The sequence below is a fragment of the Sus scrofa genome, chromosome 4 (assembly GCF_054392235.1).
Source record: "Sus scrofa isolate SSC_HxYL_T2T_F1_AM1 chromosome 4, Sscrofa_HxYL_maternal_Yorkshire_Landrace_v2.0, whole genome shotgun sequence".
Lineage (NCBI taxonomy): Eukaryota > Metazoa > Chordata > Mammalia > Artiodactyla > Suidae > Sus > Sus scrofa.
The window spans coordinates 125909802-125935678 of NC_139386.1; the positions used below are offsets into that span (position 1 = coordinate 125909802).

Sequence of the window (25877 nt, forward strand, 5' to 3'; positions counted from 1 at the left end):
ATCATCCCAAAAGTGTTTTTCTAAATCCACTAACTTGAAGCTCTAACTTAAAATCTAACACAGATTCTCAAGTATACTTTTATTGGAAGGATCCTAATTTCTCAGATCTAACTTTCCTTAACTCTAGAATTAAATCCCTATTTTTCTAACAAATGGTCACTCACATAAAAAAAAAAATCTCTCCAGAATTATGCATTCATTCAGTGTAATACTTATTAAGAGCAGAACAAGTGACAAACTTTGGGCTAGTCAGTGGGGAGAACATGTTGACCAAAATAAATAGAGGTTCTTCTCTCCTGAAGCTTCAGTCTATTGGGGGAGGGAGCTGCCAATCAAATCATCTTGCAAGTGTTAGAAGTCAAAAATGCATGAGTAAAAGCAGGCCTTCACCTTCGTTAAGGCCTGTTATGAGTTCCTGGAGGCCTCCTTGAAGAAGTGATATTTACCAGGAGACTGAAGACGGGCCCTGAGCCATATGCCAGAGGGAAAGGACTTTGAGGCACCAAGATCTTAAGAGGTTTTAAGGCCAAGAAAGAATGTGGCAGATTTGAGGAAAAGGGGAAAGACGTAGGTGATTGGAGCACAGTGAAGAAGAAGGAAAACAATAGATGGGGCGAAGAGGTCGGCGGTGGTGCATGTGCCGGTGGAGTTAACTGATCGCCAGCCCTGCAGCCTCGTGTGGCTGCCTCCAGACCTGAGAACTACTCCGGGCAGTGCATCTCAGTGAAGGGAAGGTGAGAGAGTTAAAACATTCATCCTTAAAAAAAAAATAAAATAAAATAAAATAAAATAAAAAATAAAAAGGAGTTCCCGTCGTGGTGCAGTGGTTAATGAACCCGACTAGGAACCATGAGGTTGCGGGTTCGGTCCCTGCCCTTGCTCAGTGGGTTAAGGATCCGGTGTTGCCGTGAGCTGTGGTGTAGGTTGCAGACGCGGCTCGGATCCCGCGTTGCTGTGACTCTGGTGTAGGCCGGCAGCTACAGCTCCGATTTGACCCCTAGCCTGGGAACCTCCACATGCCGCGGAAGCGGCCCAAAGAAATAGCAAAAAAAAAAAAAAAAAAAAAAAAAAATTAAAAAAAAAAAAAAATAAATAAAAAATAAAAAATAAAAAACATTCATCCTTAAGATGTGCCAAATTTAAATCCTTGGGAATTCAACTCTTTGGACCTAAGTCTTTACAGCCTTACTGACTATACCTGACAAACAATAAACTGCACGTGATTAAAATGTACAAAATGATGTTTGGAAATACGTATGTGCCCATGAGACCATCACATCAAGTTGATGAAAGCATGCCTGGTCTCTGAAAGTTTCCCTGTGGCCCTTTGTGGTCCTTCCCCTCCCTACCGCTCCCATTCTCTCCAGGCGGTGACTGACACGCCGTGCTTAGAACAGTGCGTGTATTCCATTTAGAAAGGATAAGCAGGTCCTACTGTACAGCACAGGGAACTATATCCAGTCTCCTGGGATAGACCATGATGGAAACCGATATAAAAATGTGTGTGTGTGTAACCAAGTCACTTTGCTGTACAGCAGAAATTGGCACATTGTAAATGAACTATATATTTTTTTAATTTTAAGAAAGAACAGTGCATGGCACATAAATTTTGTTGGCTATGTTAGAAGTGAGTCTGTTTAGAGAATTAGCTCTTTTTTCATTTTTTAAAGTTTTATTGAAGTATAGTTGATTTACAATATTGTGATAATTTCTGCTGCACAGGAAGGTGATTCAGTTATACATGGGCACACATTCATTCTTTTTCATATTCTTTCCCCATGTAGATTGTCACAAAATACTGGGTAGAGTTCCCTGTGCTATACAGCAGTTCCCCGTTGGCCAGTCATTCTGTACCACAGTGTACGTATGAGAGTCCCAAATCCCCAGTCCATTCCTCCTCTGCCCCCTTTCCCCTTTGGTAACCATAAGTTTGTTTTCAAAGTCTATGAGTCTGTTTCTGTTCTGCAGATAAGTTCATTTGTATCCTTTTTTTAGATTCCAGGAATAAGTGATACCATATGTTTGTCTTTCACTTGGTATGATAATCTCTAGATCCATTCATGTTGCTGCAAATGACATTATTCCTGCTTTTTATGGCTTAGTAATATTCTATGGTGAATATGTACCACATCTTTTTTATCCATCCCTCTGTTAATGGACATTTAGGTTGCTTCCATGTCTCAGCTGTTGTAAATAGTGCTGCAGTGAACATTGGGGTGCGTGTATTATTTTAAAGTTATTATTTTCTGCACATATATGCTCAGGAGTGGGATTTCTGGATCATGTGGTCGTTCTATGTTCAGTTTTTTGAGGATCCTCTACACTGTTTTCCATAGTGGTTGCACCAATTTACATTCCCATCAACAGGGTTCCCTTTGCTCCACACCCTCTCCAGCATTTATTGTCTGTAGATTTTTTGATGATGCCATTCTGGCTGGTGTAAGATAGTACCTCATGGTGTAGTTTTGATTTGTATTTCTCTAATAATTCGTGATGTTGAGCATCTTTTAATGTGTTTTTTGGCCATCTGTCTGTCTTCTTTGAAGAAATGTCTACTTAGATCTTCTGCCCATTTTCTAATTGGGCTGTTTGGGTTTTTTATATATATATATATATATTGAGCTGTATGAGTTGTTTGTATATTTTGGAGATTAATCTCTTGTCAGTCATTCCATTTGCAAATATTTTCTCCTATTCGGAGGGTTGTCTTTTCATTTTGTGTATGTTTTCCTTTGCCGTGCAAAAGCTTTTAAGTTTAATTAGGTCCCATTTTTAAATTTTTATTTGTTATTTTCATTACTCTAGGAGGTGAATCTAAAAGACACTGCTGCAGTTTATGTCAGAGAGTGTTCTGACTATCTTTTCCTATAAGGGTTTTATAGTATCTGATCTTATATTTAAGTTTTTAATCCATTTTTGAGTTTATTTTTGGCTATGGTGCTAGAGTGTTCTAATTTCATTCTTTTACCTGTAACTGTCCAGTTTCCCCGGCACCACTTATGGAAGAGACTTTCTTTTGGAGAATTAGCTCTTGGTTTAATGTTTGGTTGGTTGCTCCATCTTTTCTAGGTATGCAGTGCTGTTCAGAATCAGGATTTCACTGTCATCCAAGACTATTGCACTGGCCTCAAAGCCTTGCTTTATCTGAAAAGCATTGAAGAACTACAAGGCTGGGATGGGCAGAGTCCAGGTACCGAGAGTCACCAGAAAGGGAAACCAGTTCCTCGTATTGCTGAACTCATGGGAAAGGTATGTGGTCACTTCTCCTGGGTGGTCCTTGAGACCTCTGCCAGCGTCACTTCCTATTTCAGATCTTATTTGCCCTCCCACAGTCTCACTAACAGAGGAAACACAGTGCCCATTGGATGTGATTTCTACAGTGGAATCATTTTGAAGGAGACTTGATTACAACTGTATGATAGGTCTGTGAGTTACATTTTTATGAAAGCAACATAATGCAAGGTCATATAAAAGAAAAAGATTGAAGTTTACAGTGCAAAGTGCCTCCAAATTCTTGCTTACTGTGGTGATGACTGGCATTCCTTCCAGTGGGAGGCTGGAGATTTCTTTATTCTTTAACAAGCTCTGGAAATTATAACATTACCTTTCTATTTTCAAGACAATCAAATCACTGGAGCCCTGAATAATATGATGAAGTTTTTAAAATTAAAATCTAATCAGTATCTTTTGTAACTGTTTCTGCTATGTGGTTAAACCTGGGCTCAAAAGGTTATGTCCCAACTTTCTCACTAACTGCTATTTTCGGAGAAATATACACTACATTTACATTTTGTATAATACAATGATTTTAGCAAATCTTTTCTAAAACAACATTCAGCGTTTCGCCTTTGTATTTCCTTTGTATTATTCTAAATAGACAACCATTGTCAGAAGACGTTTCTTGAGTCCTGAATGAGGGGAGGAAAAAATTATAATTCGTAGTCTTTTCAGCTTGTCACTACATCAATAATTAACTTAAAAAAAAGAGAGAGGCAAGTATAAAAAGATTCTTTAAGGAAGCATTTAATAATTCAAATGAATCTTAACTTGAAACAGGTCACATGAAAAAGAATGGAAAACAAAAACCCTGGGTACTCTGCCTTGGATGGCGGGGTTAGGGACTCAGAAAGAATAAGCGAAACATTATAGAATTGCTTAGATATGACTAGTTTTAATGGAAACTGTCACTATTCCTCTTCTAACAGAGAGCCAAAAAGAAGGGCTTCTTTGAGAGTAATGTGTATGACTGCAAGTCCAGTGGTGAAAAATAAAAGGGAGAAAGGAAGAAAATCTTACAGCACGGATTCTAGGAAAATATCATGATGAATGACTCCACGAGTGGCAATCAAATAGAAAGGCTGGACGACATTAATATTTATAATATTGTAATTAGCGAGACGGTGCCCAAGCAGCATTATTAGTGTAGCTCATCATATTATCATAAACTGAGTCTGCAAGTATTTAGACAGTGAGCATTCTTGCCTTTATCAATGACCGTCCATATCCTGAGATTGTTCATAACTAGAAAAACATTTACGAATAACTCTCATCCCGTGTGACTATATCATCAGTTATTTCTGACGTGACAGTTTTGATAGTTTATGACCGTCTATAAAAGCATTGTCTCAAATGTATGCAGTCACCATGCAAGCTAAAATGGACGTGGCTGCATTGCATGATGCCGTTTTGTCTTTAAAAGACTTCCACGCTCATTTCAAAATGTACATATTCAAATAAAAGATGGATAATGGTGGAGACACTTGTGTCAATGACATAAGTGGAAATTGATTTTCTGATCCTTTGAATCTAGATGCAGACTTTATTTTGGTAAGCCCAGCCTTCATCAAAATTGTAAGTGTAATTTTCAGCATTATCATTTGTTAAAAAGAAATTTTTGCCTGTGTGATCATATTAGTGATTCATTTCTCATCACTAAATTGAGGAACAACCAGATGGTCTGGTAATAGATCTTTGCTCTGGAGTCTCTGGTGAGGGCTGACATGACTCAGACAATAGGTGACTTTCCTCCTCAGGTTAATATCCCCAGTGGTGAGTCAAAGCGCTCTGCAGCCAAGGTGCGTGTGGCTTCCTAACTGTGCTTCCTCGCATTGCTGGTGTGTCTGTGGGGGGGAGGGGGGTGTCCCCTTTAAAGTAACTCATATTATATTCTCATTAGCTAAAGAATAGGATGCTGCCTCTTACTGTGTTTGCATGCTATAGGGAAAACAAGAGAAAATGCAGACCTTTTTTAGACAGTCCCATTAGAAGCAGCTGGATTTTTTAGACAGGAAAGATTTGTTTGGAAAGTACAATTGTTACTCTGCTTAATCTTTTGCTCAGAGGTCAGGCTAGAATAAATTAAAGTAGAAATTTAGAAGAAACCAATTATAGAACAGTGTTTGAAGATGGAGAGAAAATGAGACTTGAGCCATGGTAACAAGGATTTGGCCGAATTAGTCATGTTATCTTTCAAGTAATTAGTACATTTAATATATTTTCCCTATGCATACCTCACATATTAATTGATTAAACTTCCTAAGCAATGTTTCTTCGGGTGGCTTTGGAAGAGCAAGAAGTCAGGCATTTATAGTTTGCTCTGATCTTCTGGTGCACGTTGTGTAAATTTGTGTCTGCAAGCTCGAGAGCAGATTCCAATGGAAGAGCAGTCGCCTTCTCTGCTGTACCACAGAGAGGTTCATCTCAGACTCGCGGTGCTTAAAAGTCATCTGACATGCTTATGAAAATGTGGCTTCCCAGGCCGCACTTCTAGATCCTGATTTAACTGATCAGAAGTGGGTCCAGGAATCTGCATTTTAATGCTGTGATTCCGGTGGAGGGATAAAAGCATCCTCACTGCCAAGAAAGATGAAGAAAAGAATAGCAACCGAATACAGTCAGAGATTGAGAAGTTATCAGTGGACACCACACGAGCTTGTCTTGTTGGAGAAAGCGGGTAAGGAATGATTTTGAGCTGGAAGAAAAATGAAATAGAGAGTCAGGAGAGGAAATGAAGCAGCACATCGGATCCTCAGTGTTCAGTGGCTGAAGACATCTGTTGAAGAACCAGGGGCAGAGAGAGTTAGTTCGGCAGCTGAGTCCAAGTCATGTAAGCAAAAAGAATTGTGAGGACAGAGACAGTTCGTTATCAAAGACATAGCAGAGCACGCTGTTATTTTATACTGAGTTACCTCAGTCCCTGCTTCTACCTGGTGGAAATCTGCCAAGTCAATAAAAAATGGAATGATGGCTTGCTGCAGATGGCACAGTGGTCACTGGCAGAGTTCACAATAAGACTGTTAGGTTTCCATGATGCTTCCTTACTTACTAGCTACGCAACTTGGACGAGTTAATTAATCCCTCTAAATCGGTTTCTAAAACTGTGAAACGAGGGTAACCACAATTCAGGTCCACAATCTCTCATTAACTACTCTGAAATCCAAAAGGCTCTGAAACCAAATGTTTCACATAACTCATGTGGCAGCAAAGCCAACCTGGCCAGAACGGATGTGAGGCTCTTTCTAATCTTTCCTTATCCCTCTTAGAGTGATGTTCACATCTTAGATGGATGTTCACTACAGAGACACCAAGGTGTTTGCGTCCAGGTTACCGCCCCACATCTTGCGGGAGGTATTAGGTAAAATGTAGCCTGTGGACCATGTTAATTTCCTCAAGTCCAACAAAATCTTCTGAATTCTGAGATACATTTGGCCCCCAGGTATTTTAGATAAGGGGTTGTAAATAATACTTATATGAGAATATAACTGCAATTAGACCTTTGAAATTCTTTCAAGTTGGAGGCAAACTTCTCTGGAGTCCATTGAGGGGCATGAGACAATGTAATGTTAGTATTAGGCATTGGTAGGTGTGGAAATAAGAATTATATTGAGATGATTTGCTTGAGAAACTGAAAGAAATTGGATGCTCCACTATTAGAACAGAAAATTTTACAATCAGAAAGCATGGAAGGAAATAGCTGTACTTTTCTGATCCTGGGATGAGTGCAGGATTCCTAAGCAAGAGCTCTTGAAAGGGAGAACAGCATAGGACAACACTGTTGATTGCTTGGGGTCTATGTGCATTTTCACATGCTGTTCCCTACATCTGGAATGTCTTTCCAGTTCACCAAAGAGAAATTCTCAAAGCATCTCCTCCTCTTTGATTTTTCTCTGACTTCTACACCAAAATTAATTTCTCCTTCTTCAGCCTTAGTTACAGCAGGCATCACACAGCATCTGAATTTTCACATGTCTGCTTCCTCTACCAGGCAGTCTTCTTCATCTTTGTATCCTAATTCCTGGGTGCCCACTGATACTCAGTTAGGGCTTAATAAATGATGCTTGCGTAAGTAAATGAATGAATAAATAAATGTTGCAAGAAAAAAGCTAACTGGTAGAATTAAATATTAGTAATCAATGACTTAAGCCATCACTTTGCCCATTACATAAGAAATGAAAAGATTGTAAGAAAAATAATAACTTTGACCTTAAAGTCCCTTTTGGTGTCTAAGTCTAGGTTAGCAAAATGAAATGGAAAGAAGTCAGGGTGGAAAGAGAGGGGTAGGTCAGTGAGTGACCTTTATTCCTTCTTGGCTTGGCACAATGGACCTGGAGTGTAAGCTTCTTGAGGATTAGACCACTCACTGTGTCCCAGAGTCTGGCTCAGTGTCCACCATGTAGGAGCAACAGCGTGGTAGCTGAATTCCTAGAAGATATATTGATCACTCTCTCTCTCTTTTTTTTTTTTTTTAAGATTTATCTTAAATGTCACTTCCTTTGTGAAGCCATTTGTAATTCTCTCCTCTCCCTTGGGAAAATTGAGTCCCACCTTTCTCCTACAGCCCTTTGTTCATATAACTGATGTTACAGTTATTACATTATCTTCTAGTTACATGTCTTCTTTCCCATCACCGAGCTCATTATGAGCATCTTGAAAACAGAAATCATGTCTAATTTATACTTGAATTTTCAAGCACCTAGCACAATGCTATGTGTTTATAGAATTAAGTTGCACAGACTATCTGTGGTGTCCTTATTTAGAAGGAAAAAGAAAGCCAATTTATAATTAAAATTCCAACCAGGCCCTTTCAAGAATAGCAGGCATTTTAGAAAAAAAAAACAGTAAACGTGCCAAATTACTTTCAGCGGGTATTAAAATATGATGAAATACATATCAGTGATATTAATAAGTGAACATAATGTGTACTCATTTAAAAGCTTTCATTAGGCTAAAATCAGAAAAAGTCTCATGGTGCTTGTATGGTGACTCATAATACAAGGTTTTATTTTGTTGATAGAAACCAAAATCAGTGCAACCATAGGACTAAATGCATCACTCTTGTGTTTTTAAAACCAAAAGCAATATGACTCTATAAAACTACTCTTACATGGTTGTGTCATTCTATAGGCAGGTGTCTACTTATTTGTCTCTAGTGTGGTATCCAATACAGAGAATAACAGGTGTTCACAAGGAAAATAGAATGTCATAAGCATGACCATCACGAAAGTCCTAATAATAGCAGAATCAGAAGGGGTATCTCTTATTTACCCACGACTTTAGAAATGTCATATCTTCATGCTGTTTAATTGTCCATGCTTTTTATTTTTTCTAAATTGACGCATAATTTACATAAAGAAAAAAATGCACAGGTCTTTGGTGAACCATTTGGTGAGTTTTGACAAATGATGCACCCCCAGGAAAGTCTTGCTTCTAACAAAATAAGGAACATTGCTAGCACCTTGAAGATTTCCTTGTGTCCTTCCCCAGCCACTGTCTGTTCCGCCTTCGCACCACCAGAAGCAAACACCATCTAATTTCCATCAGCAGTATTATTTTGTTCATATTCTTTAGCATCCTATAGTTAGATTCCCAAAGCATGCATGAGTTTGTGGTTACTCTCATTTAGCGCAGTGTTTCAGAGATGCATCCATGTTTTCATGGATGTTAAGTCAATCATTTTTTATTGGTAAATAATATTATATTAACATACCACACTTTGAGTATTCACTCAAAATGACAACTGGTCAGTTTTTACTTTGCCAGTATTATATCTGAAATGCACATTTAGGCATAACTGGCTTTCTGGATACATATTTTCACTTCTCTTGAGTAATACCTTAGGAGTGTAATAGCTGGATCATAGGTGATATATAGCTTTATAAGAAACCTACAAACATATTTCCAAAGTGCTAGTACCATTTTACACTCTTACTGTGGATCCCAGCCAACATTTAGTACCATCAGTCTTTTTAATTTTAAACATTTTTAGTATATGTACATTTGTATCACATGATAATTTTTGTTTTCATCTCCCTGAAAATTAATGATGGTAAACATTTCTTGGAGTTCCCATAGTGGCTCGGCGCTTAATGAACCCTACTGGCATCCATGAGGTTGCAGGTTCAATCCCTGGCCTTGCTCAGTGGGTTAAGGATCCAGCGTTGCCATGAGCTGTGGTGTAGGTTGCATATGTGACTCGGTTTCTGAGTTTCTGTGGTTCTGGTGTAGGCCGACTGCTACAGTTTCGATTGGACTTCTAGCCTGGGAACCTCCATATGCCACGGGTGCGGCCCTAAAAGACAAAAAGACAAAAAACCAACCAACAAACAAACAAAAACACCATTTCTTCATATCCTTACTGTCCATCTATATATCTTCTTCTGTGAAGTGCCTGTTCAAATCTTTTGCCCATTTAAAAGTTGGGTTTATTTTTTATTGAATTTTAGGAGTTCTTTGTATATTCTAGGTACAAGTCCTTAGATGCAGAAAAAGCATTTGACAAAATCCAGCATTTATTGTCACAAAACCTGAGCAATGTGATAAAGGAAATCTCCCCAGCCTGATAAAGGACATGTACAAAAATTTCACAGCTCATATCATATGTAATTGTGAAAAATAAACTTTTTAGCCTAAGATCAGTAATTAGGCATAAATGACTATGCTTACTACTTATAAACAGTATTCTACTGGAGGGCCTAACGAGCGCAGTAAGGACATGAAAAGAACTGAATGGCATCCAGGTTGAAAAGAAAGGACTAAGACTGTCTTCATTTGCAGATAGTGGTGTTATGTACGTTGAAAAATCCTAAGGAACCTATAAAAGCCCTATTAAAATCAATAGGTAAACTTGGCAGAGTGTCGCAATGCAAAGACAATATTCAAAAGTCTGTTGTGGAGTTCTCGTTGTGGCTCAGTGGTTAATGAATCCAACTAGGAACCATGAGGTTGCAGGTTCGATCTCTGGCCTTGCTCAGTGGGTTAAGGATCCAGCGTTGCCATGAGCTGTGGTTTTAGGTCGCAGAGGCGGCTTGGATCCTGCGTTGCTGTGGCTGTGGTGTAGGCTGGCGGCTACAGCTCTGATTGGACCCCTAGCCTGGGAACCTCCATATGCCACAGGAGCGGCCCAAGAAAATGGCAAAAAGACCAAAAAAAAAAAAAAAAAAAGTCTGTTGTATGTCTACATGAACAATAGGAAACAATGAACATTCAGAAAATTGAAATTTAAAATGCTGTTTACAATGGTATTGAAAAACTACAGAGTACTTAGAAACAAATTAAAATATATGTAACATCCATCCACTGTAAGCTACAAAGAATTGCTGAGAAAAATTAATGAAGAAAAAAATTACTGGAGAGATAGGTTAATATGTCAGTTCTCTCCAAATTGATCTGTAGATATATGACAATCCCAATCAAAATCCCAACGCATGTGTTTGTAGAAGTTAACAAACTGATTCTGAAATTTACATTGGAACGGAACGATTGCCGAGAATAGCCAAAACAGTCTTGAAAAAAGAACAGACTTAGAGGATTTGAAGGCAGATATGCCTTCAAGATTTTCTATAAATCTGCAGTAATCAAGCAAGTGTGTTTTAGTGTCAGGATGGAGAAATAGGTCAATGGAATAGACAGAAAGTCCAGAAGTAAACCCACACATACACACTCCATTGATTTTTGATAAAGCTACCAAAGCAATCCAGTGGAGAAAGGAAAGGTCTTTCAATAAACCGTGCTGGAATTAACAGATAACCGTGTACATATGTATGTGGAATGAACCTCATACTTTTCCTTACAACAGGACCCAAAAGTAATTGTAAATATATCATGAATATAAAAGTAAAAGGTAAAACTGCAAAATTTTTAAAGAAAATAGAAGTAAATAACTTTGTGATTTGGGGATAAAGGCAGTTTTTTTAGATAGGATACAAAAAGCATTAACCATACAAGAAAAAAAAAGGTGCTAAATAGCACCTCGTCAAAATTAATTTATGCTCATCCAAAGGCAAGTTAAAGAAATGACAGTCTAAGTCACAGAGTGGGGGGACATCTCCATAATACTTACATCTCACAAAGAACTTGTGGCCAGAACGAGTGCATGTTAATACTTAATAAATGTCAACAGGGATCTGAAATAACTTAATCTTATCCACAAGTATACAGATCTTAACAATGAAAAACCCATGATGCCGGACTTGTCTGTGGACTCTTCCAGCTAACTCCCATCCACAATAACCTATTTTTGCTCTTTTCCCTAATGACCACGTGCAGAGCTAGCCCAGAAAGGAGAGAGCAAGCGAGATGAAAGCTACTTGCAGTTCTCTCTTGGGGGTGGGGGGGTGCGGTGGGCACATTATAATGTTAGGGAAGTTCCAGAGGACATTTCTCTTCTCTATCAGTTACTTGGGTAATGATTGGCATAGAAAGAAATATTATTGAGGCCACTTTCTGTAACTGTAGCCAGAGTGCATGAGGCAAAGTATTTGTTACTGTTTTAGTTCATCTCACAGGACATGGACATGGCAAAAAAAAAAAAAAAGAGAGAGAGAGCAGCAGTTCCTAGAAGTTCAAACCTTCCAAAACTACCAAACCAGAGTCTATTACATATATATTATAGGGACTTATTTACATTTCTAAATATGATCAGATGGTTTGAATAATATCTTAGGAAGAATGCTGAAATGCCAACCATCCTTTAAGAATAGGGCAGATGGGAGTTCCCGTCGTGGCACAGTGGTTAGCAAATCCAACTAGAAACCATGAGGTTGCGGGTTCGGTCCCTGCCCTTGCTCAGTGGGTTAACGATCCGGCGTTGCCGTGAGCTGTGGTGTAGGTCGCAGATGTGGCTCGGATCCCGCGTTGCTGTGGCTCTGGCGTAGGCCGGTGGCTACAGCTCCGATTCGACCCCTAGCCTGGGAACCTCCATATGTCGCGGGAGCGGCCCAAAGAAATAGCAAAAAAGACAAAAAAAAGAAAAAAGAAAAAAAAAAGAATAGGGCAGATGCCTATTTATAAATAGCGATTCGTCTTAGAAGAGAAAAATGTTGGATAAGATTTGATAGCCCCCCTTGTAGTCCTGAGTGTCTCATCCTCTCACTGAGGTTGAGTGATCCCACAAAGAAGTAGCGTGCTGCTGCGGTAAAAAAAAAAACACAGTGTTTGCAGTCCAGCAGTCTGGGCTTGAATCCCAGCTCAGTGTCTTACTACTGGGTACACTTGGACCAGCCACATGAATCCCATAATCCTCCTTCCTTGAAATGGCAAAGTGAGATGATAAGACCAATTTCACAGATGCTTTCTGAGGACTAGAAATCATATATGGGACGTGTGTAGCATGTAGCAGTTATTCAGTGCATGGAAATTATTGTTATCATTAGTTCTAACGTAGACAGCTAGATAGATTAGGGATAGTTTGAAAATGTGATATATTAGTATCCAAAATATATGGCTCCTACTAAGCTAAACATAAATATTTGACCATAGCTCTATGCATTGATTTCATCTATCTTTTGTATAAATTTTCCAGCTGATATTTATACATTATCTTTATACATTCTTTTGGCCTTCTATGGATAACATGCACTTCCTAGGCTAGTTTTGTTTTATCTGGTTAAAAGGTGGCATCTCTGTTCTTTGAAGTGCCCCTTTTCATACACACACAAAAAAGCTCCTAAGCAATTCAGAAGTGTTTGTTTTCCAGGTAACACAGAGAGATAAATGTGTTCCTTTGGAATTGGGGCAATACACTGACATAAGTGGTTCATCACTGGTCCTAGAAGAGGTGGAAGGGAGGGGCCTACTGCTGTTGCCAAACCAGAGTAACAATATCAGAACCTAATATGAACCATTAGGGGAGGCACCAGTAGGCGCCTCTGGTGTTGTGGAAAGAGACAGTGTTGCGTTGCATTGTTTATACCTAGAATAGTCTGTGCCCTTCCCAGCTTGTTTTCTCCCATCTTGGGTAAGTGGGTTCATTTCACAGGGCAACATGACCATTTGGTAGCAGTTGCTGGGAGCCCTTTGTAGAGACTTCTAACTCAGAGCCAAGCCCAGCAGAGGTATGTGATCCATTGGCAAGGTCTGTGTGGGCGACACGGGACAAGATGCTGCAGAATATGGCCTTGCGCCTCCTGGAGGGCGGAGCACCCACAGCTTGTCTGGCTTAGGGATTTGGGCAGCAGTGAGCGCTTGAATTTGTAACCACTGTACCTGCCTCGTAGCAGTCTACCATTGCCTGCCCGAAATAAAATATAAACCATACACCATGTTTCCTGTGGTGCCAGCATTCCATCATCCTTTAAAAAAATCGTGACTCCCTATTTCTTCTCACTCATTAAATTGATATCCAATTGCCAAGTAGAAATGAAATTATTCCCTTTGTCACTTTCATGAAAGTAAGTGGTTAAGTATAATTCCTCATACTTCATCAAATATACTACTTTAATCAGAATACACCCATTAATATTAATTATATACTTAGAACTTGTATAAAAGTGCTTTTCATTTTCAACACAACTTACCCACATTAATTCTGATGATACTTTTAAGCCAGGAAAAAAATTAGGATTTTTCTTGTTCTGGGTAGGGACTAAGGATTTATAAAGAAACCATTGCTAGAAGCATATGAAAGAAAATTTGAATTCAGATACTATCCTTCAACTCATCTCCTCGCCTCCTTTCTAAGAACTCTACAGAATCAGTGAACATTTATTGCAAATCAGTTAGCTTTGTTTTTAATCCTGATTTTATGGAGTAAAACAAAATATCTCTCTGCAATTCTGAGCTGTGCCCCAGAGATTCTCCATGAGAAGAAAATAGATGTTTGTTATATCTCTGTTGAAACTCATCTGCCCACTGGAATAAGGGGAGTATTGAATAAAAGATATAATTTTCTGGTCTTAAAGGAGTCATTTTGATAATGCAAAGAGTCAATAGAAATTCTAATTATATTCAGCTTTCTGTCAATTTATCCTAATCTAAGATTTGAGGGGAAAAATTAAATGTCTGCTATTTGAAATTTAAAAGGAGGATCAGATTCAGCCGTTCCCCCCAAAATCAAACAAGATAAACCATAGTTTTGGGGTTTGATTTTGTATTTTTACCTTTGAAATTTTATGGATTGTAACTGCTATTGTGTAATGTGTTTAAAACGCTGGAAGTTTAGAGAGGATAGGTCAAAGTATCTTAAGTTGTGCTGAATAATTGGCAGTGGCCCAATTAACTAAATCTGTTTAGATACCTAGATGAAATATCTATCCTCTTTCCTCTTCTCCTTAGCAACCTGATTACCCTGTTTGGTTGTCCATATTGATCTAATTAACCACCTAATCTCTAAATAACCCCTCCATTTCATGCTATATAGATATTGGAGGGGAATCTTGTTAGCGTCTCAAATCTATACCCTCCATTAGTCTGTGCTTCGTGGCCACCAGTGACCCTAGAAATACGTTTGAGAAGATGTGACTACAACCTGCCCAGAGAATATGACTCATGCTGCATAGAGAATCTTTTGATTTACAGCTTCAGGCTCTGTTTGTGAAGTTGCCTCACAGACTAGAAGTGCCCTGAGCCTCACTCCCAGCAACTCATACCAAGCTAGCTGGTCTGCTGTGAATTGTTCCCAGCAAACCACGTCAAGACCATGACTCTTGCACCTCTGTTGCTGTGTATCTTTAAAGTGTTCTTCTTGTCTTTCCTACTTATCAGTCTTATCCTATTTCATCTCAAGCTAGAGTGCCTTCTCTAGATCCTCTGCTGGGCGTTACTCTCCACGTGTGCCCAGTCCGTCCAAGGTATGGAATGTCACCCCTCATTTTAGGGCTACCTAGCCGTTGATCCTTGAAAACCTAAATGTGCCAAATGTTACCTAAATGTTTCTTTACATTTCATCTAGGTCTCAAGTGAAACTAATGAAAGAAGACCTATGGCATTTGTGTGTGTTTTCCTGAGCAAATGCAATCATTTCACTACTACTGTATATAATCTCCACGGAGATATAGAACAAGCCTGCAGGCTTGTCCTTCTCGGTTCATCCCTGTGGGGCTTGTGGTCAGCACTGCTGGTGCTCACTCATGCTCCCTGGTTCTGGAGGAGAAGTGGACCTCCTTGCCCCTTGGATGTTTCCTGCGCGTAGGGGACTCGCTTTCCTTAACGCAATGTGAGTGATGTGCGTGTGGTACGTGATGCAGGGTGGAAGCAGCTCAGAGCTGGCACTCGTTTCTCTAAATCCCCTTCCTTGGCCATAGCGAACTCGGAAGTCTCATGGATGGCCTGGGATTCTGAGGACTTCCCAAGGTACGACAGGCTATTTTTTTTTTTTTTTTTTTTTCAATGAGTGAGAACTCAACTTGTGTTAAGTCACTGACATTTCGGGTGTGATTATGCCCAGAGTACAACCAGCCTGTGAGGATTAATACAGAATTGCAAGTCAGTTGTAGCTGTTGCCAGAGGACTGAGAGTTCTGCAGCCCTTTGAGAAACTGCAAAAGGGAAGAGCTCATCTTTGGTCAACTTCGCTTTCCTCTCCGCGCCTCCTCCCCCGAGCGGGCAGCTGGCACCGCCGTGCAGCTTCCCGTTACATCCCTCCAACCCGGTCTGAATTCTTGGCCAAACGCCTGAAGATACCAGAGAGCCTTTCTCTCCAAACCATACAGCAAAACACTTACTACTGCTCTGCACCTGGTTTTAAAAAAGTTAAAGAGAGCCAACCATTGGCTTTAACCCAACTGAGGAAACTGGGCAGAGCATATGCCTGTCACATAGGTTCTTCCTTGTTAGTCGGAAGGCCTTGGGCAACGTCCATACGTCCTCTTAGCTACCCTTCCTTGTCCCCAAACGTGGAATAATGATAGATATCCCATAGGATGGTTGGGAAAAATAAATAACTGGGTCTGAAATGTTCCTTCCTTTCACAGGTCAGATTCCAGAAAATACCATCTCATTCTTTCCTTGCTTTTTTTATCTCCCACCTTTCAAAATTAGATTTCTACCTTCTCCACCTCCCAAATCACTGAAACTGCTCCCATTAAAGTTCTGTGATTTAGTGATCACCACGTCCTGTAATTTCCCAGTCTTGCTTTTGCTAGATCTTGTTTACATTCAGCAACTGACCACTTCTTCCTATTTGAAATTTCTTCCTTGATTTTTAAACACTCTTTGCTCCTGGTTTCTCCCATACTTTTTATCAAGAAATTAGACAATTAAAGAGGGACTTATATAATATAGTGTGAGAATTACTGCGACATAGAGATATGCAGGGGTGATGAGGAGTTTGAGAATAACCCAAGATAATCTGAAATTAAGGTCTAGCCAGTGTGGGAAGAATACCCCAGGCTAAGGCAGAAAATATGGCAGAGACTTGGGGGCAAACGGCATTCCTGGGTGTGAGGAGAACCGTCTTGGATGTAATCTTTTAGGACCCGTCCCCCGTCTTGGGCCCTTAAATACTAACATTCCCCTGTCGTTGGCTCTTGCATTACTGCATGTGCTCATCAGACCCAGGAGCCAGTTTTGCTCCCCTTGCTGTTATCGTCCAGATTTGTACTCTCAGAGACCCCCCTCTGAACCCCACGCCCTGGACCTCTGGACCACCCGTCTATCCAGCTTTCTAGTGAACTTTGCCACCAGTAGCCCAGTTCAGTGTTCTTCCTGCAACCTAGGAATAGAACAGCGGTAGTGATTATCCCTGACAATTATATAAGCACTTTATAATTTACAAAGCACTTTGGCATACATTATCTCACCAGCTGCTTCCTTAATGTAATAGCAGCAGTGGGCAAAAAACCGTGTCACTGCCAACAGTGCTTTTCTGACCTTGGTCTCCCAACCCCACCTACTAGAAACATGAGAGCAGCTGGATGGGAGCTGATTAAAGGCTGCAGGCTGACCTTGTTCAGGGACCAGGGGAGTGTGACAGCAGTGGTGGCCACCTCCACCGTCTCTATCTCCGGAGGTTTCGTGGCAAAATCTCGGAGGCTGCAGCAGGGCAGTGAGGCTTCTCATGGGCTGCCTTAAGCACAGACTGTGGGGGGCAGGCGTCAGCTTGAGGGAGGTTAAGCACTTACCCCCTCTCCCCCTACTTTTCTGATTTCTCATTTCTTTCAGGCATTAACTATCATTTTGAAAGTTTCAGTGGGTTAATTAAATTCTTCTAGTGTTGATGCTAAGAAAGCTGAAACATTTTCAACTGAGACTGACACTACTCGAGACATCGGCTCCACTGATGTTTGTTCAGTAACACTCCAGGATGTCACAGGATGGCCGAGAGAACATCTGAGAGCTGAAATGAGCTAAAAGTCAAGTACAGGGGAAAATGTGTTCCAGACTGCTGCAGATGTTCTCAAATCAAATCATTTTTCTGTGAAATGCCATATAGAATATTCAGCAGTTGAAGGATGCAACATGAAAGGACAGTTCGATTGCTTTGCACCGTGTTTAAAACATTTATTTAGCCTAAATGGTATGAAATGTGGTGGGTTTTCTCACTTTGAATCAATTAATAAGAGATACACTTGATTCTAATGACCATCAAGGATACTTTCCCTGGGCGAAGGAGGACTGCGTGAGCTGGTTAGGTAGAACCTAAGACCTGGAGAAGGGCGGGAATTCTGTGGCCCCACTCCTTGGCCATTATTCTTTGGTGAGCCCTTTGGCACCAAAATTGAGCAGACTTCTGTTTAATTAATTCTCTACTGTTCTGATAAGCCTATCTGTGATGCTGTATTGATGGTGGTTCATTCTGCCCCCACCTGGGAAACGCAGAGGAAGCTTAGCAGGTGCAGATCCAGGAAATGTTTTGGTAGGTGCATCTTTTGTCATCACCAGCATATATTCCATCACACAAGTGGCCTGCACACCACCATAGTTTAGTAGCCTGGCCTGTGATTAGGAATGATAGTCTCCTAAGTAAAGGACAGAACCAGGTAAGAACTGATGAACCCGGGCAAGGAAAAGCAGACAAATGCTTAGGCATTTTGTTGCAAAGTGCCGCAAAGCACCACAATGAGATACGGCTTCACACTCACTACCATAGCTACAATTAAAAAGAGTGGCAGCATCAAACGCTGGCAAGAATATGGAGTGACCGGACTGCTTTACTTTGCTAGTGGAAAGTGTTACAGCCACTTTGGAAAAGTCTTGGGCACTTTCTTTGACAAGGTGATTGGCAGCTTTAGGAGGTATAACTTCTCTCCTCGTGCCCAGGCACTTACCCATAAGCACCCAAGCAAAACCCACAGTAGGGGAGGAGGAGGCAAAAACCGCAGTCCTAATTTATTATAAATTGTGTATGAACCCCGGGTTGTTTTTTGTCCTCTTTTATGTCTTGGTGCATCTGCTGCAACAAGTGCTGGCAGTTCGGGAAGCCCAGCCATGTTTTTGAGCTTCTACTTAAACCTGATAAGACTGGGAACTTAGGGGTCTTTAGCCACAAAAGGGAGAATCTCTGGGCATGTTCTGGTCAGTGTCAAGGTGAGGGAGGGAAAGAGAAAGGTGGCTTCATCCGGGACGGGGAAGGGCCAGCTCATGCCTCACTAGCTACCTAACATGAGGTATTTATCCAAGAGAATTAAAAACAAATCTCCTTAAAGTTTGAAATTGATGAATTTCAAAAACATTATGTTAAGGGAAAGAAGCCAGACACAGAAGAGTACTTACTAAAGAATTCCATTTATGTGGAATTTAAGTATGGGGAAAATAAACCTATGTTATTAGAAATCACAACAGTAATAAGTGGAAATTGACTGGAAGAAGGCAGAGGGGAATTTTCTGGAGTGACAAAAATATCTACAACTCGATTAGGGTCATACTTTCATGGATACATTTATTTATCCAAGCTCCTCCAACTATATACTTACAATCTGTGCATTTTACTGTGTATAAATATACATAAATACATTAAAATTAACTTTTTGAATAGTAAACCACTAACTCTGAAAGAAACTAGAGCACAAGCATTCAATAATATTTCTAGGGACAAAGTAAGACATATCGTACAAGAAATACTAAAGACATTTTTTATATCCCGATTACTTTTAATCAGGAATCCTTTGGGAATCAAAAACCTTATGAATTTTACCATTGGAAAAGAATGACGGGTACCTAGATAACAATCGTGGCTGGAGACCAGCTTGAAGAAAATGGATGGCTGGGGGCATAAACAAACACACTTCCCTCTGCCAACTTGCCTGCAGCAGCTGGGCGTGGAATTGGAATACTTGAGGCCTTGCATCAGGGAGGCTGACCAGGGCTTAGAAATCAAGAAGGGGAACATCCAGCTCCTTGAGGAGTGAGTCAGGTGAGGGATGCGGCAACACAATGCAAATGAGAAGCTGCTTCATAAAGATGGAAACTCTGATTAGGCCCTTTGGTAGGCCTTCAGCTTGCTCTGCTTTGTAAGATCAGCCAGTGCCTGCAGCCTCTGTTCACAAAAGCTGGCCTTGCCCAAGGCCACAGCTCCCAGAACAGAACCTTAAATTGATTGCTGATAGAGTGTTACATGCAGGGCTGGGCTCTTTTGCCCTGATATCCTACCCGCCCTTCTACAAACAGACCCAGTGGGACATTTGTCCAGAAGTGTAAGCCAAATACCTTTCTAATGCTTTAACATATGCATTGACATTTTGTCTTGTAATAGCACTATTATTAGTGGATAATAAAATTATAACACTTGTGGAATTAAAGACAAAACTCTTGAGGCTGAATTTCCATTCACACAGGCACATTTTTTTTTGCATTTGGTGGGGGCGTTACTATGGCAGAAGTTGTAGAGAGTTCAAAACTATATTTTGATTCTTTTTTTTTTTTAAGTTTCTGCTTTTGTGCTTCCTATTATCTAAGACACATCTCCTAAAAATTATGACTGGAGGCAAATATCACATATCTTTTCTGAACTCATAATTTTTGTGACAGGTTTGATTTGGGGTACTAATTAGAATTTATTTTATGTCTCTCTGCCTAGCTCAGAAGCTTTAATTTGAGTTTGGCTTTTAATCATTTAAATATGTCTCTATTTATTCAACAAATATTGAGTGTCTGTTACATACTAGTTATTATGGTAGATAATTGAGACTGAGTGATGACCAAGATAAACCCTTTATCATCAAGGGATGGTCAGTTGCAAAGAATAAGAAGATAGCAACAAATTCTTTAAATGCTTTCCATAACTATTTACACATATACATAAATACATACATTTACACATATGTACATGTACCCTCATTTTTTTAAAGGTAGACACTGAGGCCTCAAGAGATTTAGTTGTACTGGTGGAAGCAGCATACACACCCAGCTCTGTTTATTGCAAAAACTGTGCCTTTAACCACTAAGCTACACTTCCGTTCAACCCAACTGCTGCCATGAAATTAGAGTTATAGAAGCAGAAGGAACAAGTGTCCATCTCAACCTCAGAGATTAGGAGCAATGGGGAAGGGACAGATGAACTATGTCTTGATGAAAACAGTCCTATAAGTTTTATGTAAATGTGCTCATTAATTCGAATCTGTACTAGGCAATGGCTGTGGCCAAGTGATCACTTGTGAACATTGCTGCATTTTTATTTATAGCAGAGAAAGAGTTACAAATCTGTTAGATAATTAATTCCATCCCTTGATAGGGCACAAACTTCATTCTTAGCTTGTGCTTTTGGGTGCTGTTGTCTTTTAGCATAAATCCCATCAAATCTTTGTGAGTTTTGCTTTTACATTTCCTTCATCTGTGACGAGAAGATTCTATTAGCAACCCTGGCACCTTCCATTAAAGTCTACAACTTCCAACTGCCAGGAAGGGATAATGAAGTGATAAATTTAATTTGCTACCAAAATATGTAAGGCAGAGATATCTAAGTGAATTTATAGCGTTAGCTATGTCTTTCCTCTTAGCATTAACAAAAGTTTTATGGCAGGTTATCAAAATCAGTGCGACAAAAACAAATTTATATGAATTTCCACACGCAGAAATCAGATCTATAACTCTGTATCAAATCATGTCTTTCCCTCTCCTTCTTTCCGTTTCTAGGCTCATCAGACTCTAATCCAATGACTTTTAAGTTCTTTATTTATTACTTGAAGGATGTAAAAAAAAAAACCTGTTAGCCAGACTAAGACACACTTTTTCTCATTAATATATGTACTTTGGAGTTTATGAAATATGCATCCCTTTCTCCTACCCACTTCTGCAGACACGAAGGGTTGTGAATAAAGATAACAGCATCATCTACTTGCAACTGGGACAAGGAGGCTGCTTCGAATTCTATGGGACGCAAAATCTTCTTTCACCTGATTTCTTAACCCTTGTGCCAAGGTCGTAAACGCGACTGCCTAACTTGAAAACTTCCTCATATATTCTCTAGACGTTAACATTCCCATGTCGAGAATCCCTTTGGTCAGTGAACTTCCTCTTACACGGTCCCATCACCCTGTGTCTTGGCAGCGGGATCAGTCTCGTTATTCCAGGGGCCAATGATGCTCCTGAACTGCTGAATGCCCAGTCTGGCTAAGTCCTGCTTCTACCATTCAGTGATGTGTGTGTTCATCTTGGAAAACAGACAGGCTGTGAGAGTCAGCGTGACTTCAAGGTTATTTGCCCAAAGAAATGTAGAATTAATAACTACAACGATGTGATAACAAATACGTTCGAGTGGTTGTCGTGTAGTATTGTTTTGAGAGCTTTGTATGTTACCCACTTTAATGCTTACAACAACCTCTGCAAGGTTTGAACCATTCTTCTCTTTTTCCTGCTGCAATAAGTAAGATGTAGGGAGGTTAGGAAAGTTGCCCAAGTTCCCACGCTAGTCAGAGCAGAGAGGGCATTGTAGCCTAGGTGCATGTGCTCACAAAACCTACACATTGCCCACTGTGCCTCACTGCCTCTGCTCGCCACCCTGTGCAGAGACAGTCATTGGTTCTAATGCGTTAGATTTGATGCTGGATTGACGGATAGCAGATGGGCAAAGTGGTGGACTTGGCATGTCCTTCCCAGGGGCCCGTGGGTAGTTGGTTTTCCTAGGAATCTCACACCCCCTGCCTGTTCACCTGTATTCAGTGGACTCAGGACAAACCATTCCCTTTGGAGGCACATCACCTCCTTCCTAGGCCCTTAAGCACCGGCATCAAGAGCTTTGGCCTCATTGCCATCCTGCCCACAGGGCCAATCCTCACCAGGTACTTTCTCTTTCCTGGCAAATGTTGTGAGCTCCTCTCTTCCTTCTGTTCTATTGCTTTATTTTAGATTAGTTGACTTTTAGCTCTTCTATATCAAACCCAGTTTGGGTTATGAACTTAATGTATTTATTTATATACGTATATCTTTTTAATGAGTCTTGTCCCTTTTATCTGCTGATTTATGGCTTTAAACGTGTTTGAGATAAAGACAGCAAGAGAGTAATAGAGAAGGGAGAGCCTTCAGACAACGGGGAGAAGCCTGGACCCCGGGGTCTGAGTGGGCTCACTCTGTCCTCTCCAGGGTCGGGCCTCTCCTTCAGCAGCTGCACTGCCTATCTAGATCAGTGTGGCTGTCTGGCTGGAGGCCCAGCCAAGCTCTGAATATTGCCTTCTTTCCCTCTTATCTCAATCTTACATGAAATCAGCCATCTAGGCAGTAACTGGGTATTTGAACGGACTTTAAACTCTGCTATGGGAAGCAGTCTCCTGTGGGCTTCCAGTGCCCATCACTGTCCAGGGTACCAGGCAGTGATGATTCATACTTAAGGGTAACCAAAGCCCTGCATATACCTGCCAGGAATGTGAGAACATTTTCATTTTACTCAGGGATAACCTCCCATTCATGCAGTCCTTTCTCGAGTATTGTGAACCAAAATTAAACCCGGGTGGTGCCCGAGAGTACCCTAGATCTGTGGGTGGGTTCTGTCCCTACCTTTGCAATGCTTGTCTGCTTCCTGAATTTGCTCCTATAGGGTTCTCTCTGGAATTCCTACAGGACACTTGGCCTTACACTTTTGCACATAAGAAAAGTTCCCCAAAAACAATTACAATTTTTATTCATTCCTTATTTTTTATTTAGGGTTACAAGATGTAGCATACCGGAGCTGGGGTGGGGTGAGGTGAAGGGGCAGCAGGATTTGGGCGTGGGTGGTGAGCTCCAAGGTTGTCTTTGAGGCGATTTCAGGGTGGTGAGCATACAAGGTCAGGCAACAATCTCAGACAGAGGATAATTATGCATACAGCATGAGTCACGCCACCAGTTCCCACTAGCGAGTGTTTTTGAGGCTTTCATGTATTATGCCAAGTGTGTGCAGAATGCAGGTTAGAACAGTATACCTTGATTCAGCAGTGACTAATGGCTGCAAGTTAAGAGTAGAGTTTATTGTATGAGGAAAGTGTGCAGGGTTTCAGACATAACCCTGTTCATTCCCCCTCCTCCCGAAAGGATTATCACCACAGGCATTTGTAAGCACCTTTTCATATGAAGGGCATTTCCCCCAAATGTTTGCCTTGGAAAGAAATGGATGCTCCATCTAAGACAATGTAAGGCGAGTGCTCGTATGTGGACATTTTGAGTTAGAAAGAGTAGAGTAATGTGGATGGTATCCGGCTCATCTGTAATCCTGGTTTTTTATGTAGAGCTTCCAGGTGGAAATGGCAGTGAGCGGACCATTTCTTAGGAAAGTGAATGTAAAATTGTTTACGGGAGACACAAAGTTAGCAGAACTACTCAGCTCCTATTTTGTTTCCATTTTCTCCGCTAAGAAGGATCATCTCAAACTGCGAAGAGTAGAACAAACATCAGGAAATGGAAATTGAAGCCCTCTTTCTATGTGAGCAAGTTTAGGCAAGTCGTCCTTAACCACTTCAAACCCAAGTCTCCAGTCCCAGAGAAACTGCATCTAAGGAATGGAGAGGGCTTGAAAATGTGATCAAACGCAGCTACTGGTCACCTCTGAAAAATCGTCACACACAGGGAAAGGGCTGAAACTTTGAAAGTGCATTGATTTTACTGAAGGGGAAAATTGTGACTTCTGAAAATTTCTGAGTATTAAAGTTGAATTTGGTCCCTCATAAAATGTTTAAACGCATTTAGTTTTAAACATACATGCAATTGTGAAAAAGAGAAAGTAAACTGTTCTCTTTTGGAAGCAGAATTTGTCTAAGGTTGTCTAAAACAATACTCGTGAGTAAGGGTGGGGAGCAATGAAAACTGGATAAGAACAATTCATGCCAAATGAACCTCACTCCCTTTTTAAACCCATTTCTAGCAATAGGTGACCCTTGTTTAACAGTCTTGGCCCTCACCAAACACTATGTGCTGGGCTGCATGTGTTTCTTCAGTTACCCCGTTTACTGCTCAGAACAACCTGTGAAATAGGTCTTCCTGATAGCCCTGCTTCACGGACGAGAAGGCAGAGTCCGGGCTAGGGGATAACTGAGCTGGGATTTGAACGCAGATAACAGGACATCAGAGCCCATACCCTGCACACCCTGCACCATCCTACATCCCTCTCAAAAGAGAAGAACAGCTGTTGGCAAAATTTCCCCAAGGCATCTGACACTTGACCGTGCTAGCCTGTTGCACAGCAGGGCGATGACAATCCCAGAACAAGAGAAGTGCCAGTTAAGCCTCGTCGTAGTCTTACTTCCCTAACTTACTGTTTGGAGACTATCACACTTACAAAACGTTTTCATAGTCTGAGAGTTCCGCACAGTTACAGTGAGAATCTGTGGACTGAAAGAAAGACTTGCGGCTTGTCATGCACCTTGGAAATCTGTCATCCAAACCTGAAAAGATACCTGTCAGTACACAATGATAGTTAATTAAAGCAGTATGTTTATGAATATTGAATAAGTACTGGACCTCTGAAAGGAAGGCCTAGAATTTTTCCAGCGATGAGTAACGAAAACCTACAAACTTGTACATTTCAGATATAATTACTTGAAAACACAAGGTGTGTCATCGTAAGTAGCTGTAATATATCTTTATGCTATGATATAAAAGGTCTGCTTTGCTAAACAGACTGTTAATATAAATACATTTCAAGAAACTGTTTAACCTACTCAAGATAATTAACAGCTTTCAAGTATGCTATGAAAATTCATGTGAAAACCAACAATGAATGTGCTGTTTTAAATGAGCACTTGTTAGCAGTTTCTTCCAGTGAATGTACCTGAAAGGGCATTTCTTTCCCCATAATCTCTAATTCCGACTTTTCACCAATTCGCAAGCCCTCTTCACACAATTCGTCCAAATTAGTGAGCGTTTACTGTAGACTTTTATAGAATTTAGAGCGCTCCATATTCCCTGTGGATATAATTTGATCTCAGTTATGTCGTCGTTGTCTTAGTCTCTCTGCTTCTACCAGGAATCTTTCATTAGTTGCTTACTTATCTTACTCTAGGGACTCAAAGTAATTACGTCCAAGAATTGTACCGTGTCAAGAAGTGGTAACTTACAGGAAATGGAGTGATGTGGGCTCTAATTTTTAAATCTAATACTAGGACACTAAATAAATCATGGAGTGTATAAATATGAGGTAGATGTCCCTCAGAAGTGTCTATTGTGTTCTTACTGTGGATAGAATAAAGCTGCTAATCTAAAACTTTGGATAAATGTACATTTTCCGTTGGATGTCCCCTGAAGGGAAAAAGAAAATTCCAC

At 40.4% G+C, this 25877-nt stretch overlaps 1 protein-coding gene across 2 annotated transcripts in view; it reads left to right on the forward strand.

Annotated features, from left to right (window-relative positions):
- DPYD (dihydropyrimidine dehydrogenase) overlaps positions 1-25877 on the forward strand; it is a 783111-nt gene that overhangs the window by 669526 nt on the left and 87708 nt on the right. For both annotated transcript variants that reach the window (XR_014842857.1, NM_214044.3), the window contains 1 exon segment: positions 3070-3249. Coding sequence is in view for 1 of the 2 variants with exons in the window: in NM_214044.3 (NP_999209.2) it covers positions 3070-3249 (180 nt within the window). In the remaining variant the exon portion in view is untranslated.